At 47.3% G+C, this 17,388-nt stretch overlaps 1 protein-coding gene across 1 annotated transcript in view; it reads left to right on the forward strand.

Annotated features, from left to right (window-relative positions):
- The window catches only part of LOC146835029 (cytochrome P450 4B1-like), a 204,537-nt gene that overhangs the window by 50,790 nt on the left and 136,359 nt on the right, over nt 1-17,388 (forward strand). Inside the window, exon 2 of the mRNA XM_085602690.1 lies at nt 8,591-8,735. Coding sequence (XP_085458816.1) covers nt 8,591-8,735 — 145 coding nt within the window. The remainder of the gene's footprint in view (nt 1-8,590; nt 8,736-17,388) is intronic.

A 17,388-nucleotide genomic window follows, 5' to 3' on the forward strand; every position in this document is an offset into this window, starting at 1 on the left:
GCAATTTTTCACTTACTCGCAATTTGCAAATTTTTCATACATTCTATTGTGAATTCGCAATCTGCGACATACATTTTTGCGAATTCGCAATTTGGGACTCTCAAATTGTGAATTCGCGAATGGTTTTTCACAGATTAGTTGCCTCGCAAATTTGGAAATCGCAATTTTTGCGATTCTCCATTTTGCGATGCGGAAAACTGTTATACATTGGGATATTTTGCATTCGCAAACGCACTATTTGCGATTCGCAGCGTTTGCAAACGCAAAATAGCTTGATACATATGGCCCTAAGCTCTCCAGGACTTGCAGCACAACCTATAACTGGTTCTTGAAACTAAAATCTCTTAGCCACGTCTATATAGCAGTCATCCCCCCACTCTCTGCCCTTCCTTTCTCCTCCAAATCCCGTTTCACATTTGGGTTTTCTTGATTATGAAGGCGATACATTAATATGACATCTAGGAACAACATACACTTGTTAGAGTCCAGACACACAAGGTACAATATTTCTGTGACCATCTGCTCACATACCCTTCTGGATGTACTGCAATGCATTTTTTGGAATGTGGGCCTTTTAGACCCACAATGTTTTTCCTCCTATCTGTGACTTGTGTCATATCATTAATTAGAAGATCTCATATATCCAATTGTCTTTAATATGTTGATATCTAATGTATGTCAGCCAATAGCACTTTGTGTGTAATCTGTACATCATATGTTTGGTTTTACTGATACAGGTGCTCAACCTTTCTTGGTATCACAATGATGTCTTACTATATGCCTGTTCTCTCAAAAGTGATAAAATATTTTGAAATAAAAAAAAAGGTACTCATTATTTTTCCTGTTCAGTTTTAGAAAGTTGGACGGGATTCCGCTCTGGCTTCCCTGTAGACACACCTCGAGCCACCATGTAGAACTGAGAGACGTACGATCAAAACGCAAGGTGGACACACCACATTTTCACATTGAAAAATGACCCTATTTTTCCAAAGTGCCTAGCTGTAGTTTTTTAACCCTAGCTCTGCCGGCACTTAGGGAAACCGAGCAAACCTATACATTTTTTAAAACTAGACACCCGGGGGATGCTAGGGAAGTATGGCTTGCATGGATCCCCAATGTTTTCTTACCCAAAATCCCCTGCAAACCTCAAATTTGGCTCAAAAAATCACTTTTTCCAAACATTTTTGTGGGGAGAAGTTGTGGCATCACCGGGCTGACACAAATTTCCTACCACCCAGTGTTCCTCCGGGTCTCCTGATAAAAATGGTGCATCACTCATGTGGGAGGCCCAATACCCGTGACAGGCAAGGGCCCAAAACGTATTGAGGCAACAACAAAATTGCCTATCACAAAACGACCTGGTTTTGCAAGGGGGGTCACCTGGTTTTTGGCCCCGTGCTCGTTGGCCACCTAGGGAAACCTACCAAACCCACATATTTCTGAAAACTAGACATCTGGGGGATTCGAGGTATGGCTTGCATGGATCCCCCAACGTTTTCATACCCAGATTCCCCTGTACACCTCAAATTTAGTTGAAAAATTCACTTTTTCCACGCATTTTTGTGTGGGAAAGTTGTGACATCACCGGGCTGACACAAATTTCCTACCACCCAGCATTCCCCCAGGTCCCCCGATAAAAATGGTGCCTCACTTGCATAGGAGGCCCACGTACAAGGGCTACAGCTCCCATCTGCCTCCCGGGGGGACAGTAAATTGCCCAAAGAAAATTCCTTGGCATCTAGTGGGCTTTTTGCCTCCCCCCCGGTGGGGTGGATTGGGGGCTACTGCCCCCATCTTCCCCCCGGGGGGCAGAAATGCTGTAATGGGGGTGGGGCCAACCCCATCCCTAAATAAAAATGTCGCAAAATAATCCCTGGCATTTTGTGTGCTTTCTGCCCCCCCTGAGGGGGCAAATTGGGGGCTACTGTCCCCCGGGGGGGGGGGAAAGGCTGTAATGGTGGCAGGGGATGGGGGCATTGGTGTGCCTGTTTTGGGCAGCCCCCTCCCTCAAAAGAAATGCACCAAAAAAAATCCCTGGCGTTTATTGGGCTTTCTGCCCCCCGGCAGATTGGGGGCTGCTGCCCCCATCTGCCCCCCGGGGGGCAGAAAGACTAAATGATGCTAATTTGTTTAGGGGGGGAGCGAAGGCCCTTGCCCAAGGGGCCGCTCCCCCCTCCCTGGTGTCTAGTTGGTGGATCCCTGCTTGGGGATCACCCTCCTGGGGCAAGGGTGATCGGGGGGGGGGGGGAGGATTTCGATTTCCATAGTCAAATCGTATAGTCAGGCGAGAGTGGTCTGGGAGTGAGGCTGCCCCAATGTCAGTGGTCCGTGTGTTCCGAGTGATCTGGGGTGAAACAAAGAAGTAATCTATATGTGCATATGACTGGTGTGATGCAGAGAAAAATTTGTATTCTGTTTCACTGGGAAGTAAGTGTCTCCAGATATCCGTAAATCCTGCTTCGTCCACCTATTGGCGGGTACCCTTGGTCAATCAATCAATCAATCACTTAATGTGTAAAGCGCACTACTTACCCGTAAGGGTTTCGGGGGGGGGGGAGTGCTGCTGCTACTTGTCGAAGAGCCTGGTCTTGAGTTTGTCTCCTGAAAGTCAGCAGGTCTTCGGTTTGTCGTAGGTAGAGGGGGAGGGTGTTCCAGGTCTTGGCGGCGGGGTGGGAGAAGGACCTGCCTCCGGAAGTGGTTCTACGGATGCGCGGGACCGTGGCCAGGGCGTGGTCAGCAGAGCGGAGTTTCCTGTTGGGTATGTAGAAGGAGAGTCGACTGTTGAGATAGACTGGTCCGGTCTTGTGGAGTGCCTTGTGTGCGTGGATCAGGAGCTTGAAGGAGATTCTCCTGTGGACGGGGAGCCAGTGCAGGTTCCTCAGGTGGAGGGTGATGTGGTTGCGGCGCGGGACATCGAGGATCAGGCGTGCAGAGGCGTTCTGGATTCTTTGCAGTCTGTTGATGAGCTTGGACGAGGCTCCGGCGTAGAGGGCGTTTCCGTAGTCGAGTCTGCTGCTGACTAGGGTCTGGGTGACTGTTTTCTGTTTTCCTCGTGTTTGTCGGGATCCATCTGTAGATCTTGTGGAGCATGCGGAGGGTGTTGAAGCAGGTGGAGGAGACTGCATTGACTTGTTTGGTCATGGTGAGTTTTGAGTCGAGGATGACTCCCAGGTTGCGTGCGTGGTCGGTGGGGGCCGGGGGGGTCCCCAGTGATGCGGGCCACCATGAGTCGTCCCATGCTGAGGGGTTGGACCCGAGGATGAGGATCTCCGTGTTGTCTGAGTTCAACTTAAGTCGGCTTTCCTTCATCCAGTCGGCGACTGCCTTCATTCCCTGGTGGAGGTTGGATTTGGCGGTGAGAGGGTCCTTGGTGAGGGAGAGGATCCGCTGCGTGTTGTCGGCATAGGAGATTATGTTGAGGTTGTGCTGTCGGGCGATGCGTGCTAGTGGTGCCATGTAGACGTTGAACAGCGTCGGGCTGAGGGAAGATCCTTGTGGGACGCCGCAGATGTTCTCGGAGGCCTCGGACCGGAACGGGGGGAGGCGGACTCTCTGAGTTCTGCCGGAGAGGAAGGAGGTGGTCCAGTCCAAGGCCTTCTCCCGGATCCCTGCGTCTTGGAGTCGCGTGAGTAGTGTGCGGTGGCAGACGGTGTCGAAGGCGGCGGAGAGATCCAGGAGGATGAGGGCCACCGTCACGCCGTTGTCCAGAAGGATCCTAATGTCGTCTGTGGCGGCGATGTGGGTGGTCTCGGTGGTGTGGTTGCTGCGGAATCCTGATTGGGAGGGGTCCAGGATGTTGTTGTCTTTGAGGTGACGGGTGAGCTGGGTGTTAACTATCTTCTCGATGACCTTTGCTGGGAACGGAAGCAGGGAGATGGGTAGGAAGTTCTTGAGGTTGCTCGGATCCGCCTTGGGTTTCTTCAGTAGGGCGTTGAACTCTGCGTGCTTCCAGTTCTCAGGGAAGGTGGCAGTCTCGAAGGAGAGGTTGATGATTTTGTGCAGGTGGGGTGCGATGGAATTGCTGGCTTTGTTGAAGATGTGGTGTGGGAGAGGGTTGGATGGGGAGCCGGAGTGGATTGTGCCCATGGTCTTGATTGTGTCCTCGATGCTCACGTTGGCCCAGGTTGTCAGGGTGTCGTGGGTGGTGGGGTGCGGTGGGTCCGGTGCGGCGAGGTCTGCAGGGGTCGTCCGGGCTTTGAAACTGTCATGGATGTCGGTGATTTTCCGGTGAAAGAATGTGGCGAGGGAGTCGCACAGGGCTTGCGATGGTGGGATGTCGTTGGCGCTGGAGCTGGGGTTGGAGAGTTCCTTTACGATGGTGAAGAGCTCCTTGCTGTTGTGGGCGTTGTTGTCACGGCAGTCTGTGAAGGAGGTCCTTTTGGCGGTCCTGATGAGGTGGTGGTGGTTGCGGATGGCATCTTTGTGGGCAGCGCGGCTGTCCGTCGTCTTGTCGCTGTGCCATATGTTCTCCAATTTCCGGCAGGTGCGCTTTGAGTCGAGGAGTTCCGGGGTGAACCAGCTGACTCTTTTGCTGGTGTCTCTGTTGGTGGGTTTTTTCAGCGGGGCTACGGTGTTGGCGCAGTCGTCCATCCAGCGTTCGAGGGTGAGTGCACCATCATCGGGGTTGGTGGGGTTGGTAGGAGGGTTGAGTGCGAGGCTTGTCTGTAGTTGTTCTTCAGTGACTTTGCCCCAGCAGCGGCGGGGGGGTCTGTAGGGTGTCGTGGTGTGTGAGGGGTTTTCGGAAGGAGAAGTGGATGCAGTAGTGGTCTGTCCAGGTGAGTTCGGAGGCGTGGCTGAAGGTGACGTGGGGGCTTGAGGAGAAGATGGCATCTAGCGTGTGACCGGCGATGTGGGTCAGCGTTGTAACGAGCTGTTTCCGTCCGAGGTTGGCCAGGTTGTCGATCAGGGTGGAGGAGTTGTTGTCGTTGTTGTTCTCCAGATGATATTTCAGATCTCCGAGGAGGATGTAGTCGGTGGAGGTCAGCGCGTGCATGCAGATGAGGTCGGCGATGGAGTTGCAGAATTGAGGCCGGGGTCCTGGCGGTCTGTAGACGAGGGTGCCTCTTAGGGTGGTCTTGGGGTCCGTGTGGATCTGAAAGTGCATGTGTTCGGCGGTGCTGAGGGTGTCGTTGGTGTTTGTTGAGACCCTGATGGTGTTTTTGTGGACGATGGCGATTCCTCCTCCGGCCCTGTTGGTGCGGTCTCTGCGGGTGATCTTGTACCTGTCTGGGATGGCTATGGCGGGATGGCTATGGCGATGTCTGGTGAGGAGGCTTCGTTCATCCAGGTCTCGGTCAGGAAGGCGACGTCCGGTGATGCGGTGTCGAGTAGGTCCCAGAGTTCGACGGCGTGTTTGTGGGCGGAGCTGGTGTTGATCAGAATGCATCTAAGCTGGTTGGGTTCCGTCGTGGCGGGCGTCTCAGCGCTTTCGAGGCAGGAGAAGCTGCAGTTCAGGCAGGTAAAGGGACCGTGGGTGCGCTTCAGGGCGGCCTTGCAGCAGGTGTGGGTCCTTCCTAGGTTGAGAGCGGCGAGGGTGTTGGTGTCGTCGTGGCGGCGGTCCTCGTGGCTGCTGCGGGGGGCAGGTGTTCTGGCGCTGGGTGTGGTCCATGCGCAGCCGGGTGCAGGCGGGCTTGCCTTAGGCGCGCCAGCGGCGCGTGGCCGCCCTATATGGGAAGGTTGGGAGGGAGGAGCAGCTGGGAGGCGAGGGTCGAGTGGAGCGAATGGGTGCGGAGGGGGCGGGGCCGCAGGGAAAGCAGCGGCGGGGACGGGGGAAAGGAGACAGGCGTGGGGCACAGACTCGAGAAGGGGGCACAGAAGTCAGCACAAGGGGTACAAAATCAAAGGGGGCACAGAAGTCACAGAAGGCACAGAAGTCAGTCGGTACAAAATAAAAGGGGGCACAGAGGTTGGCGAGGGGTACAGAATTCAAAAGGGGGCACAGAAGCAAAGCGGCGAGCGGGGGGAAAGGGGGGCACAGAAGAGGAGCGGGCAGACAGTTACAGGCACACACAACAAGCGTAAACGAACCTAAGACCACCACTGGCCACCAGGGATGAGGCGTAGGTGGAGCCTGCGGGTGGTGGAGGGCCTCGATTTCACCGGCGACAGTAGAGACAGCGGGGGTGCAGGCGAAGCTGCAGCGGGGGGGAGCGACCTACCAGGGAAGGTCAGACTCCCGTCCAGCCCTGTCCTCGGGTAGATCTGTCCAATTGGGCATCCATAGCTTTATTAAAATCCCCACCGACCACCATATCCCTGTCGGGAGAGGTAAGAAGCAGACCCATTGTATCCCTAAAGAAAGCTTCCTGTCGCTAATTTGGGGCATATATTGTAGCCACCGTAAATGTGTCCCCCTGGAAAGTGACCTGTAATGCTAACATCCTACCCGGAGTTTCCATGAGAACCCGTTCCACCCGTCCCGCAAAGTGCGTAACAAGGAAAATTGCCCCCCATCCTTCTTTGTGGCACCCGAAGAGAAATATTGCCTGTCAAACCATCGGGATAACATTCTCTGCCAATCTTCGGAGCAAACGAACCTTGAGGCTAATCAGGGACACCACCATATAAAAGCATTCGAAGAGATTGACATATGTGCTGTATTCTCCCGTGGCCGTCTAGTCCTCCCCATAGGGATGTTGAATATAGACAGACCCTCATGGGATGAGAAAAGCAAGATAGAGAGAGCGAACAACAAGAACAACATTCTAAACTTTCCCCACCGGGGGACACTGAAAGAGACATAATGGAGTGGGTCCATGTCACAGGCAATCGCAGTCACCAATGAGTTTCTAGGGTAAGGGAGCCCCGCCGGCAGCTACACTCTCTGCACGGATCCGGGACCGGCCTGCCAGGAAACACAAGCGCAGGGCATCAGCAAAACGCCTTTCAGCTGTCTTTCTGCTGGAGATGATGGAGGAGCCTCGATCGCTCTTCTCGGCTATCTTCTTCCGAGGGCTTGCACTTTCTTCACTCTCCTAGATGAGTGCCGGGAGCCGCTTCCCCCCCTCTCCAATACTTGACCTGTCGATTCCACCGACTCCGCATCGCCAAGCTTCGGTATATCGGGCAGAGTATCAACTTCACCCAAAGTGCAGACCACGCGTACCTCATCTTTCCAAACAAATTGGAGGCGGAAAGGATGGCCCCCTTTATATCTGATTTCCTGGAGCTGTAGAAAGTCCGTAAGGGGCTTGAGGGATCTGTGTCTCTGCAATGTAAACATGGAGAGGTCTTGATACAGCCAAATCCGGAAGCCATCAAACTCAATGACCTTCAGGTCACGTGCCGCCAGAATTATGGCCTCTTTGTGCCGATAGTAGTGGAGACAAGTGAGTATGTCTTGTGGTTGGCCCGGACTTGAGGCTGGCCTGCCCGCTCAGTGAGTACGATCGAGGACGATATCTTGGTCTTGCAGTGAGGGAGCGGCGTGCTTGAAGACGCGGACAACGAAGTCCTCTAGGTTGCCCGTGACTGCCTGGGAGGGAACCCCCTTAATGCGAATGTTGGCGCGTGGGGATCTGTTCTCCAAATCCTCAAGCTGATATCTGAGATCCGCATTTTGATCACGTAGCCTCATCAGTTCCTGTGAGGGGGCCTCCACCTCCTCCTCCCTGGCATCTTGACTCTGTTCCTGGGTGGTAACCCTCTGTCCCAGATCCTCACCATCATGACAGATCCCCTTGATGTCAGCGGCAATATCGTGCTTCAGCTCAGCATTGTCTCCCTGGAGGGACTCAAACAATTGCTCCAAGAATGATTTGGTATTGGGTGAGTCATCACCTCCAGCTCCGGCATCTTTGGCCATTTCTCCAGTTGTTTCTGATTCGCCTTCTTCTGGGGCTGCCTTTGATCGCTTCGCAGAGTTTTTTGTAAACATGTCTTTCACCGACCCATCTTTCTTATTAGAGCAGTGGGTCGACATGACTCTCGCCATGCGAAGATATGGTCCCTCGATGTGTCGGAAGGGCACTAGTCTCCACGTCTGTGGCCGGCAGCGCTCCCTTGTTATGCATTCGTTAGGACCAAAATCAGATTCGTCCCTCCTGGTCGATGCTAGATGATCCCTCAGGGCACCCGTTAGTCCAGGAACGTCAGGTAGCACTCTTGGGGGGCAGGCCGATTCGAATCCCTTCAGACCGCAGAAGGCAGCAAACGCTAGCGAGCGGCCGCTCCAGGCCCCTTGCGCTCAACTGGCGCCGCGCAATTTACTACTCGTTGTCAGGAGAGGGGGACAGTCACTACCTCTGCTTTATTTTTAAAAAAAGTAGTAATGATAGTTGACTTTGATCGCAGTTTATACAACCTCTTAACAAGATGGCATCATAGAAACCAAGAGCATTTTCGAGTCGAGTGCGTATGGGGCTATTGGAGGCGGGTGTTGAAATTTGGAGTTGTGTTTTTTCTGTTCTTTATTTTTTCGTATATTCTTTTATGTCTTTCTCTTTGAAACCGATTTAAAAGGGCGGATCCATAAATGCATTGAGGGCTTTAGGAGACAAGATAGGATGAAATTGATGGATATGTTAACATGGTGTAATAATCCCGGTGTATTCTGGTAGAACTGATTTATTCTGTTTCTTCACATCTGCAGTTTAAACTAGATGGAACAGACCTGGCCAAGTTGGTGTCCTGGACACACAAATACAACTACGCATTTCCCATGTGGATGGGAAGTTCCTTCGCATCTTTGGCCATCAATCACCCTGAATATGCAAAAGTTGTCTTCGGCAGAGGAGGTGGGTAATCGTAGATTTACTCTTTTTCACATTCGGTAAATCTTGGGGTTAAAAAAGACTTTGTGTTTTGTATTTGCCCTTTTTATTGTGGTGTACTTGTTTGGATCTCCCTACGTTCTATGCATAAGGTAACAGAGAACTTCTGTGTCCATAGCATCCTGGTTTGAGGAATGGCCCTTAGTTCATGCCATCCTCATTCACAGGGATTAGATTCTTCAAAGCCCGTAGCAAACGGGGACCTGAGTGCACATTGAATTGCTTGAGTTTAACTGTTCACACTTCATAAGCAGAGGGAGCAGGGGGTGGGGAGGAGGTTGACGTGGCAAAAGACTGAAGTGTTATCATTGGCAAAGACAATAAGTTTGGGTTCCATTTTCAATTATAAACCAGCCTCTTTGGCATTCCTTTTGCCGATTCATATTCCTGCTAGAAAAGAGGGCAGTTAATCATGTCAACTACTCTTAAACATGTTTCCTGTAGCCACTTACTTCTTAAACAGCTGTTCATGTGGTACTCTCCCCAAAAATGAATGAAACATTATACAGGAAGCAAAATCCCATGAAGCTTAATATTTTTGTTCAAACTTCCCCTTGATACAGCTGTCGGGGGCTGCTCACTGTCAGGACAGAGAGTAACAGCCTGCGATACTGCAGTTGTGTGCTGCTCACTGTCAGGACAGAGAGTAACAGCCTGTGATACTGCAGTCTTGAGCTGCTCTCTGTCATGATAGAATAACAGTTGTGATACTGCAGTCTTGTGCTGCTCACTGTGGGGAAAGAGAATAACAGCCCGTGCTACTGCAGTCTTGTGCCGCTCTCTGTCGGGAAAGAGAGTAACAACCCATGCTACTGCAGTCGTGTGCTGCTCATTGTCGGGAAAGAGAATAACAGCCCATGCTACTGCAGTCTTGTGCTGCTCGCTGTCGGGAAAGAGAGTAACAGCTTGCGATACTGCAGTCTTGTGCTGCTCACTGATGGAATACAGAGTAACAGTCTGTAATACTGCAGGCTTGTGCTGCTCACTGTCGGGAAAGAGAGTAACAGCTCGTGATACTGCAGTCTTGTGCTGCTCACCGTCAGAACACAGAGAAACAGCTGTCTTGTGCTGCTCACTGTCCTAACACTGAGTAACAGCCTGTGACACTGCAGTCTTGTGCTGCTCACTATTGGGACCCAGAGTAACAGACCATGATACTGCTCTCTTGCAGTGGCGACTGACTGCTTTAGAAAGTGCTGAGGCGATCAGACAGGCACTCCAGGAATGCCCGTAGGCACATACCCAAATCTCTCAGTAATGGTCCAATAGAAATGTTTTTTGTAATTGAGAACTCTGCAGTTGAGGCTGAAGGCAGTGTGAGTTTTTCACACTGCCTGGCAGTGTGCAGAAATAAATGAAACCGTACTATAAATGAAAAGAGAAAAAAAATGTATTTGCCTACTCCAGTCCTCTCCGGTCCCACAGTTCAGCAGCAAGGTTTCTCTGAGCCAACTCCTTTAAGCAATCCTATCGCTGCTTTCATGCTGTTAACCAGCATGAGTGCAGCACCAGGATTGGTTGGAGTGGGCTGGCTCGGTGCTCCTACAGGCACTGGAGGCCTGTGCCTCCTCTCCGCGAAGCTGTCTACGACAGCTCGGGTGGGGAGGTTTGAAGTGTGCATGCCAGGCAACTTTAGGTGTGCACCATTCCTGCTCTCCTGCTGCCATTCAGCAGTGCTGGCCTCGCCACAAAACGTGCCTTGGGCTGGCCAGCTGCCCTGAAAATAAAACGGGAATAAAATCATTTTATTACCATTTTATGTTTCATGTTTGCTGCACTGGCAGAAGGGTGGGCGACCCTCCTCCATCCTTGTTGCTCACTCTCGAGACACTGAGTATCAGCCCCTGATACTGCAGTCTTGTTCTGCTCACTATCGGGACACAGAGTAACCGCCTATGATTCTTCTGCTTTGTGCTGCTCACTTTTGAGACACCGAGCAACAACGCAATATTCTGTAGTCTCGTGCTGCTTGCTATTTTAACACTGAGTAACAACCCGGGATACTCCAGCCTGTGCTTGTAGGATTTTTGCTGCTGACGGCTTGGACACCTAGACCCAGGCTGTGATGCTGCCAACTTGTGCTGAAGACCACAAAGAGGTTAATGTTCGATGAGAGGTAGCATGTTTATGATCATGGAGGCTCAATGATAATGGCGAGTCTGCTGAGATTATGGGAGATATTTACTCATGTAAAAAGATTTGGCTTCATTTTTCAATGCAGAGATTGACAAAATTCTTCTAATGTTAGGGGGGAGAGCGAACCAAATCCTAGGCGCTGCACCAGAGTAAGCTCGATCATAACGGAATCGGGACTGTTTCAGTAATAGATCTCCATGACTCCAGGAGACACGGCATCCTCCTGATAGTGTGATTTTCTGGGCTAGGTACGCTGGTATTTTGTAGTGCATCGCTTTGTGAGTGATATATGCCATTATTAGTTGTATTCTCACTTTGTAAGGCAGTCAGTTAAGCATTTCTCGGGGGAAATCAGCAGGAATTTGGTTTTATGTGGGTTAAGCTTCAGGTGATTACTGGTTAGCCAAGGGATGGTTCTCTTTAGTGCTTGCTTCATGATACCTATCTCTTATGTCGATGTAATCTTGATGTACAGCTTTGTGTCATCTGTGTACATGTAGAAAGAGATTTTTGCTCGTTGTAAGGTTTCTGTGAGTGGCTCTACGTACAGATTAAATAATGCCGGGATAGTGTTGAGCCCTGAGGAACTCCGATCGAATTTCTGAAAGAAGCTGATAATGTTTGGTTGATTGTGAATTTTTGCGTTCTGTTCTCTAAGAACAATCTAAACCATTTTAGGACTGTACCCTCTAATCCCATCCTATTTTTTATGCAATCTACTATTTTAGCATGGTTAACCGTGTCGAATGCCGAAGAGAGGTCGAGGGCAAGTAAAGCGTCATCCACTATGTGCAGAATCGCTGTTTCAGTACTATGATTTGGTCTAAATCCTGATTGGAAGTCATTCAACAGATTGAATTCAGAGATATGTTAGCTCAATTGTTGTTGTACGCATTTTTCCAGGACTTTGGCTAGCATGGGAATGTTTGTTACTGGTCTGAAATTGTTAGGGTCAGAGGGGTTCTCTGTCGGTTTTTTTAAGATTGGAGTGATTTTCCCTGTTTTTAGGCAGTCCGGTATTGAGCCTTGTGCCAGCGAAGCGTTAATGATCTTTGCACATGAGGGGATGAGCCGATGGCTTATTGTAGACCAACACTTTGTAGGTAGAGGATTGTTGTAATGATTGTTTAATGCTCGAGATGATCTTTGCAATGCCTAGGTCACTGAAAGGTTTGAATTCTGACCACCCAGCATTATTTTTAGGCGTTTCCAGATCTGGTTGAAATTGAAGCTCATCTGGGGTGCTCTTAGTGATACAAGGGCATTCATCGGCTTTTTTGGGCTCCACCTCCATCGATTTGGCTTTGGCTGTGGAGAAGGAGCAGAAATCTTCACTGCTTATATTCTAATTTGTAGTAGTTGGTGCAGATTTGGCTGTTTTATTGGATTGATCTTTTAGCAGATCGAATAGTTTCGTCGGTCTGTTTTTTGCATTGTCTAGTTCTTTCCCGAAGAAGTATTTTTTTGATTTTAGAATGCTTTTATTGTAGGCTTTTCTGGCCTGTCTTAGTTATATTAAATGGGGTGAGGAAGGGTGTTGTCGCCATTTCCGTTCTGTTAATCTGAGTGAATGTCTTTCTTCGTTGAGGGCACCGTTAAACCAAGGGTTTTTATCTTTGTCAGGGATCCTTTTTAATTTTAGCAGGGATGTGTCCTCAATAATACTCGACATTGTATTATTGTAATACTCCGTGAGGTCACTGACGTCTACCATATTATTAGGAGGTTGCAATTCTATCTCACAGCATGCTGCGACAATATCCATATTGAGCTCTCTAGTGTCACAAATCCATTTTCTAGGTTTTATGGATTGTGGGGAAGCTTTTATTTTTGTGAAGGGTATTTGGAAGGTAATGATGTGATGATCAGACCAATCGCAGGGGGTGATTTTAATTTTATCTATAGCTTTTTCTTTAGCTATGATCCAGTCTAAGGTAGTGCCTTTGGAGTGGGTTTGTAGATGACATTCTTGGAACAGCGATTGATCTTCAAGGAAGGCTTTTAGTAGATAGATCTGATTGTCAGTATGATCCTCCCAATGAAGATTGAAGTCTCCTAAGAAAATATCAAGGGAATTAGGAGTAGAGTTTGCTGTGAGGATTTCTATCAGCTGGTCTATGAACCTGTTATTTTTGCCTGGGGGATGGTAGAATGTATGAAGTTTGCAAATTTGATTATCAGAGGATCTTAAGGACCTACCGAGATACACACATGACTGTAGGGGGTCAGATTGTATTTTCGTAATGGCAATGTCAGATCTATGTATACAGGTGATGCCGCCTCCCTTTTTGGTTGGCCTGTCTTGTCTCATAATGCAATAATTTGGGGGAACTAGGCGTGGGGAAGAAGAGTCAGATAGCCATGATTCTGTTAGTATAGTTATGTCGATTTCCTGGCTTAATTTGAGGTCGGCTATGTCTGCAGCATGTTTCTTTGCTGACCGACAGTTGAGTAGTATACACCTAATGTGTTGCTGTGGTTTGATCGCTGATGAGTCGAGCTTTTCAGGAATTATTATCACAAAATTTAGTATTCTATTGCTAGTCTTTGCAATTCTGCATGCGTTAGTTGGGACTGATTGAATTCTGTGTTCATCTAACTTTGTAGGAGGAATGAGGGCTGGTTCATAGGATCGTAAAAGGGTTTGTATCTCGTTGTCTCCCAGATAACTAAGTTGATTACGGGGACAGAGTAGTCTGTTTGCTGCTACCATAGGGATAGATTTTAGTTTCTTCTGGGTTTCATGAGTGTATTTCTGTATGAGCTCCAATTTTGATAGACATATTTCTGATAAGCATAGAAGGTTCTTCATGTCTCTGATGGGGAGTTGCATGGCTTTATAGGTCTTGGTGGATTGTGAGCTGAGATTATCGAGCTCCATATTAAGGTGGGGGGCACTGTGATTCTCAGACTCCGTTCTAGGTTGAGGAGTGATAGGAAGTTGTATGGATGACCCTGTTGGTATGCTAGCATAAATTGTCTCTGGGAGATTGGGTCTACTGTTCGGCTTTACTGGGTGTATTTCCTTGTATTTTGCTGCTGTTTCGCGTTTCTTAGTGTCAGTCCTATGAATACATCTTCAGTTGTCCTGGTCAAAGATTGTTGACTCCAGTATAATGACTCTTTCCAGTAGACTGTTGGGACCAGTGTTGGGGCTTGATTCGGAGCTAAAGGCTGTGGTTGGTTGGGAATAATGTTGATTTGGATAGATTTGGGCTGTTACTCATAGCTATGGAGCTACTGGAATCCTGTTTCGACTGTTGGGACTCATTAGCGAAGATGTTTTCTATCAAATCAGATTGATTCGACTGTTGGGGCTCATTAGCGATGATGTTTACTATCAAATCAGATTGATTCCTGTGTGGGGAGATGTCCTGCAAGTTGGTATTTGGTCGGATTCTAGAGGGAGGGCTGTTGAGGACGTGCGTTGGTGTTATTGAATTGAGTGTGTGTTAGATATTCAGATTATGAGATATTAGGAGTGCTAAGAACAAAGAATGGCAGATAGGCAGAAATTACTACACCACCCGGTATATTCACACACAAGTAACGTGTTTTGCTAGTTATATTGCCCACCTCAAATGACCAGCTGCCACATGGTCATAAATCGGAAACAATTATGACAAAATGATGAGAGGCAATATAATCACAATCAGTAAAGAGTCTTGGTTTTCAACAATTTTAGTTCTTAGTTGCCAGTTTAAACAGGATACCTCTTTATTCTTTTTTCAAATTCAATATTCTCCTTTGTCAAGCATACAGATGCATACAGATGCAGCCAACACGTTTCACCCGTTAACAAGGGCTTTTTCAGGGCTCCAAATACATATATATGAAATGTTCAAAATGTAAGGCGTGTGAACAGGGCCAAAACATCACTTCTTACCAATTACAGAATGGCCATCATGAAAAGATTCTAGATCACATCACTTGCGAATCGAAATATGTAATTTACAGACTGGGATGTCCATGTCAAAAATACTATATTGGCAGCACAATTAACAAACTTAAACTTCGCATCCTACAACATCTACGTGCTATCAAGAATAAGGACTTCACATATCCCATTGCTAAACATTTCTTTGATTTTCACTCAAGTGACAGTAATTTACTCAAGTATTCAGGTATCAAAATCATCAAACAAAAAGAAAGGGGTGGAAACCGCATTCTTGAGCTAAGAAGAGCAGAGTCGAGAATGATATTACTAATGGGTACAGAAAACCCATTAGGACATAATTTGTATGCTGAATTACATGTGCACCTCTAACTCATCTTTAATCGATCAATTATGATGGACTCATCCCTGTTCTCCCTTTTATACTCATACACAAATCCCACTGTTGATCAAAACATTGCAAATCTTCGCCTGCTCTCATAACAATATTTTCATCTCTCTCCCCTCTGATTGCTGATTGTGATATACATATGAATTTTACATTGTAACAGTTGAAACAATTACATGTTGGTAACATTTGGAATTTTTTGACAAATAATCAACCTTGACTTTACATACTTTATGTAAAATTCGCTAATGATTAACATTTTTTTCAGTGTGTGGTCTAAAGTTGTGATCACTCACTTCATGAATTGCCAAATAGGATCTCCTTATTTAGAATTCGTCAAAATTATTTAAAATTGTCTGATTCCAATTGATTCCTCTAGAGCCTATTGGTACTTTACCTTGATTGCGATTTTTCTTAAATCCTTTAAAACTATTTCCGCTTAAATTACATTAATTTTATATCACTATCTAATTTACAGCAATCACCATGATGGATGAAGTATTGTGGTTCTTTGTGATCTAAAAACTGTATTTACTTTCAAATAACATACCTTGATCAACGATGTATTTCAAGTCCAGTATGTTTTCACTTTCTATTTTCCGTTTTTTTCATGTATAAAAAAATGCTTCTATAAAAAGACACTCTGGACATTAGGACTCTATGGTCCAGTTGAAGGCTGAGTGCCGAAACGCGTCGACCGTCCTTTTGTGCGTGTTACTGATGTTCTTTTGCTGAATAAACACTTCAAGTGTTCTCTGTGGTGCCGTGCTTTCCTTCATTGCGACGAACCCCAGGACTAAGGGTGAAGCGAGAGAGAAGTTTGTTATATATATATATATATATATATATATAATTATATCTCCAACAAAAACTCGCTCCTTCAGAACTCCGGTGAACCCATGAAGAGTGGCGTTCAGGGCTCCAAATACATATAAATAAATAAATATATATATATCTATATATATATATATATATATATATATATACATCCAACAAAAAATCGCTCCTTCAGAACTCCGGTGAACCCATGAAGAGTGGCGTACACTCCGGCGAAGCAATCCGGAAACTGTATCACTAAGATTCAAAAAAGCATCAAGTACGCTCTCAGGCAAAGAGGACTCAATCTCCGTTACTATTCACAAAGGTTTATTCACAACGCGTTTCGCTTCCGCAAAAGCTTGATCACGTGAATGTTACAACAAATCCGGGCAGTGAAATAGGCAGCACCCCAGTGAAAATAGAAACAGGACTGGTGCATGTAAATGAAATGTACATGGTTACGCTGTTCGCACACTGTTATATGCATTGAAATTAATGTCTGTGTGGTAAAAATAATGAATCATAATAGTAAACTGGACATGCAATACAAGGAGCATTATAAATAAATGCCGTAGATCCAATGGCCTTGTGAAATACAGAGTCACGTCACTGTGCGTGACAAATCAAATACGAGGCCAAATCTGCACACTGTTGAACGTAAAATGGTCCAGATGGCATGCAAATCGCCAATGAAAATAGTTGACAACGCAGTATTCAATAAAGTTGTGGGCACAGAAAAAACCACAGTCGTCAAGGGAACCAAAATGGACTCTAACACGCAACTAGAGCGCGTCGTGTTGCTAGGGAACCTGCCATGCAGAGGCTGTGCTGTGTTCGCATCGTAGCGTGAGAAGAGTATCTGTCGGTCTGATACGTTAACCAGCAACCAGTTACTGCGTGGTGTGGACTAGTCACTGAATACTTGTGAGCATGAGTGTGACAGTCTGTAGTAGACATGCGTGCACAGACATCGCACAATTAAAGCGTAATGCGCATTCATAATGACCAACGTGTGGTCAAAAATAAAACATGATGGTGTGTTGATAAGAGAACCTAGGTGTAGGTGTCGTAAACCCAAATAGTCATGTAAACTGTCAAAGAAAAGTTTATGGAAAATACGTCCAAAAAGTTATATGTGCAAAATAACGGTCATGTGACCATAGACGTGACCTTGTAGTTCTGTCCAAAGGGTCCAACAATCATCCTGTTCAATTAAAGTTCAGAGGGCTGCCAATCAATGTCCGCGTGTAGTGATGTGAGAAGGAAAGAAAAAAGGGTAGGTGGCCCGTGCTGGTGAATAACGGTGAGTGGGCCCCTTCCTTTCTTCCTGTAAAAAAATAAGAACAAGCACATTATAGATAAGGTCTGGAACATCAGAC

Source organism: Triturus cristatus, chromosome 4_2 (assembly GCF_964204655.1).
Source record: "Triturus cristatus chromosome 4_2, aTriCri1.1, whole genome shotgun sequence".
In the NCBI taxonomy this organism is placed as follows: Eukaryota; Metazoa; Chordata; class Amphibia; order Caudata; family Salamandridae; genus Triturus; species Triturus cristatus.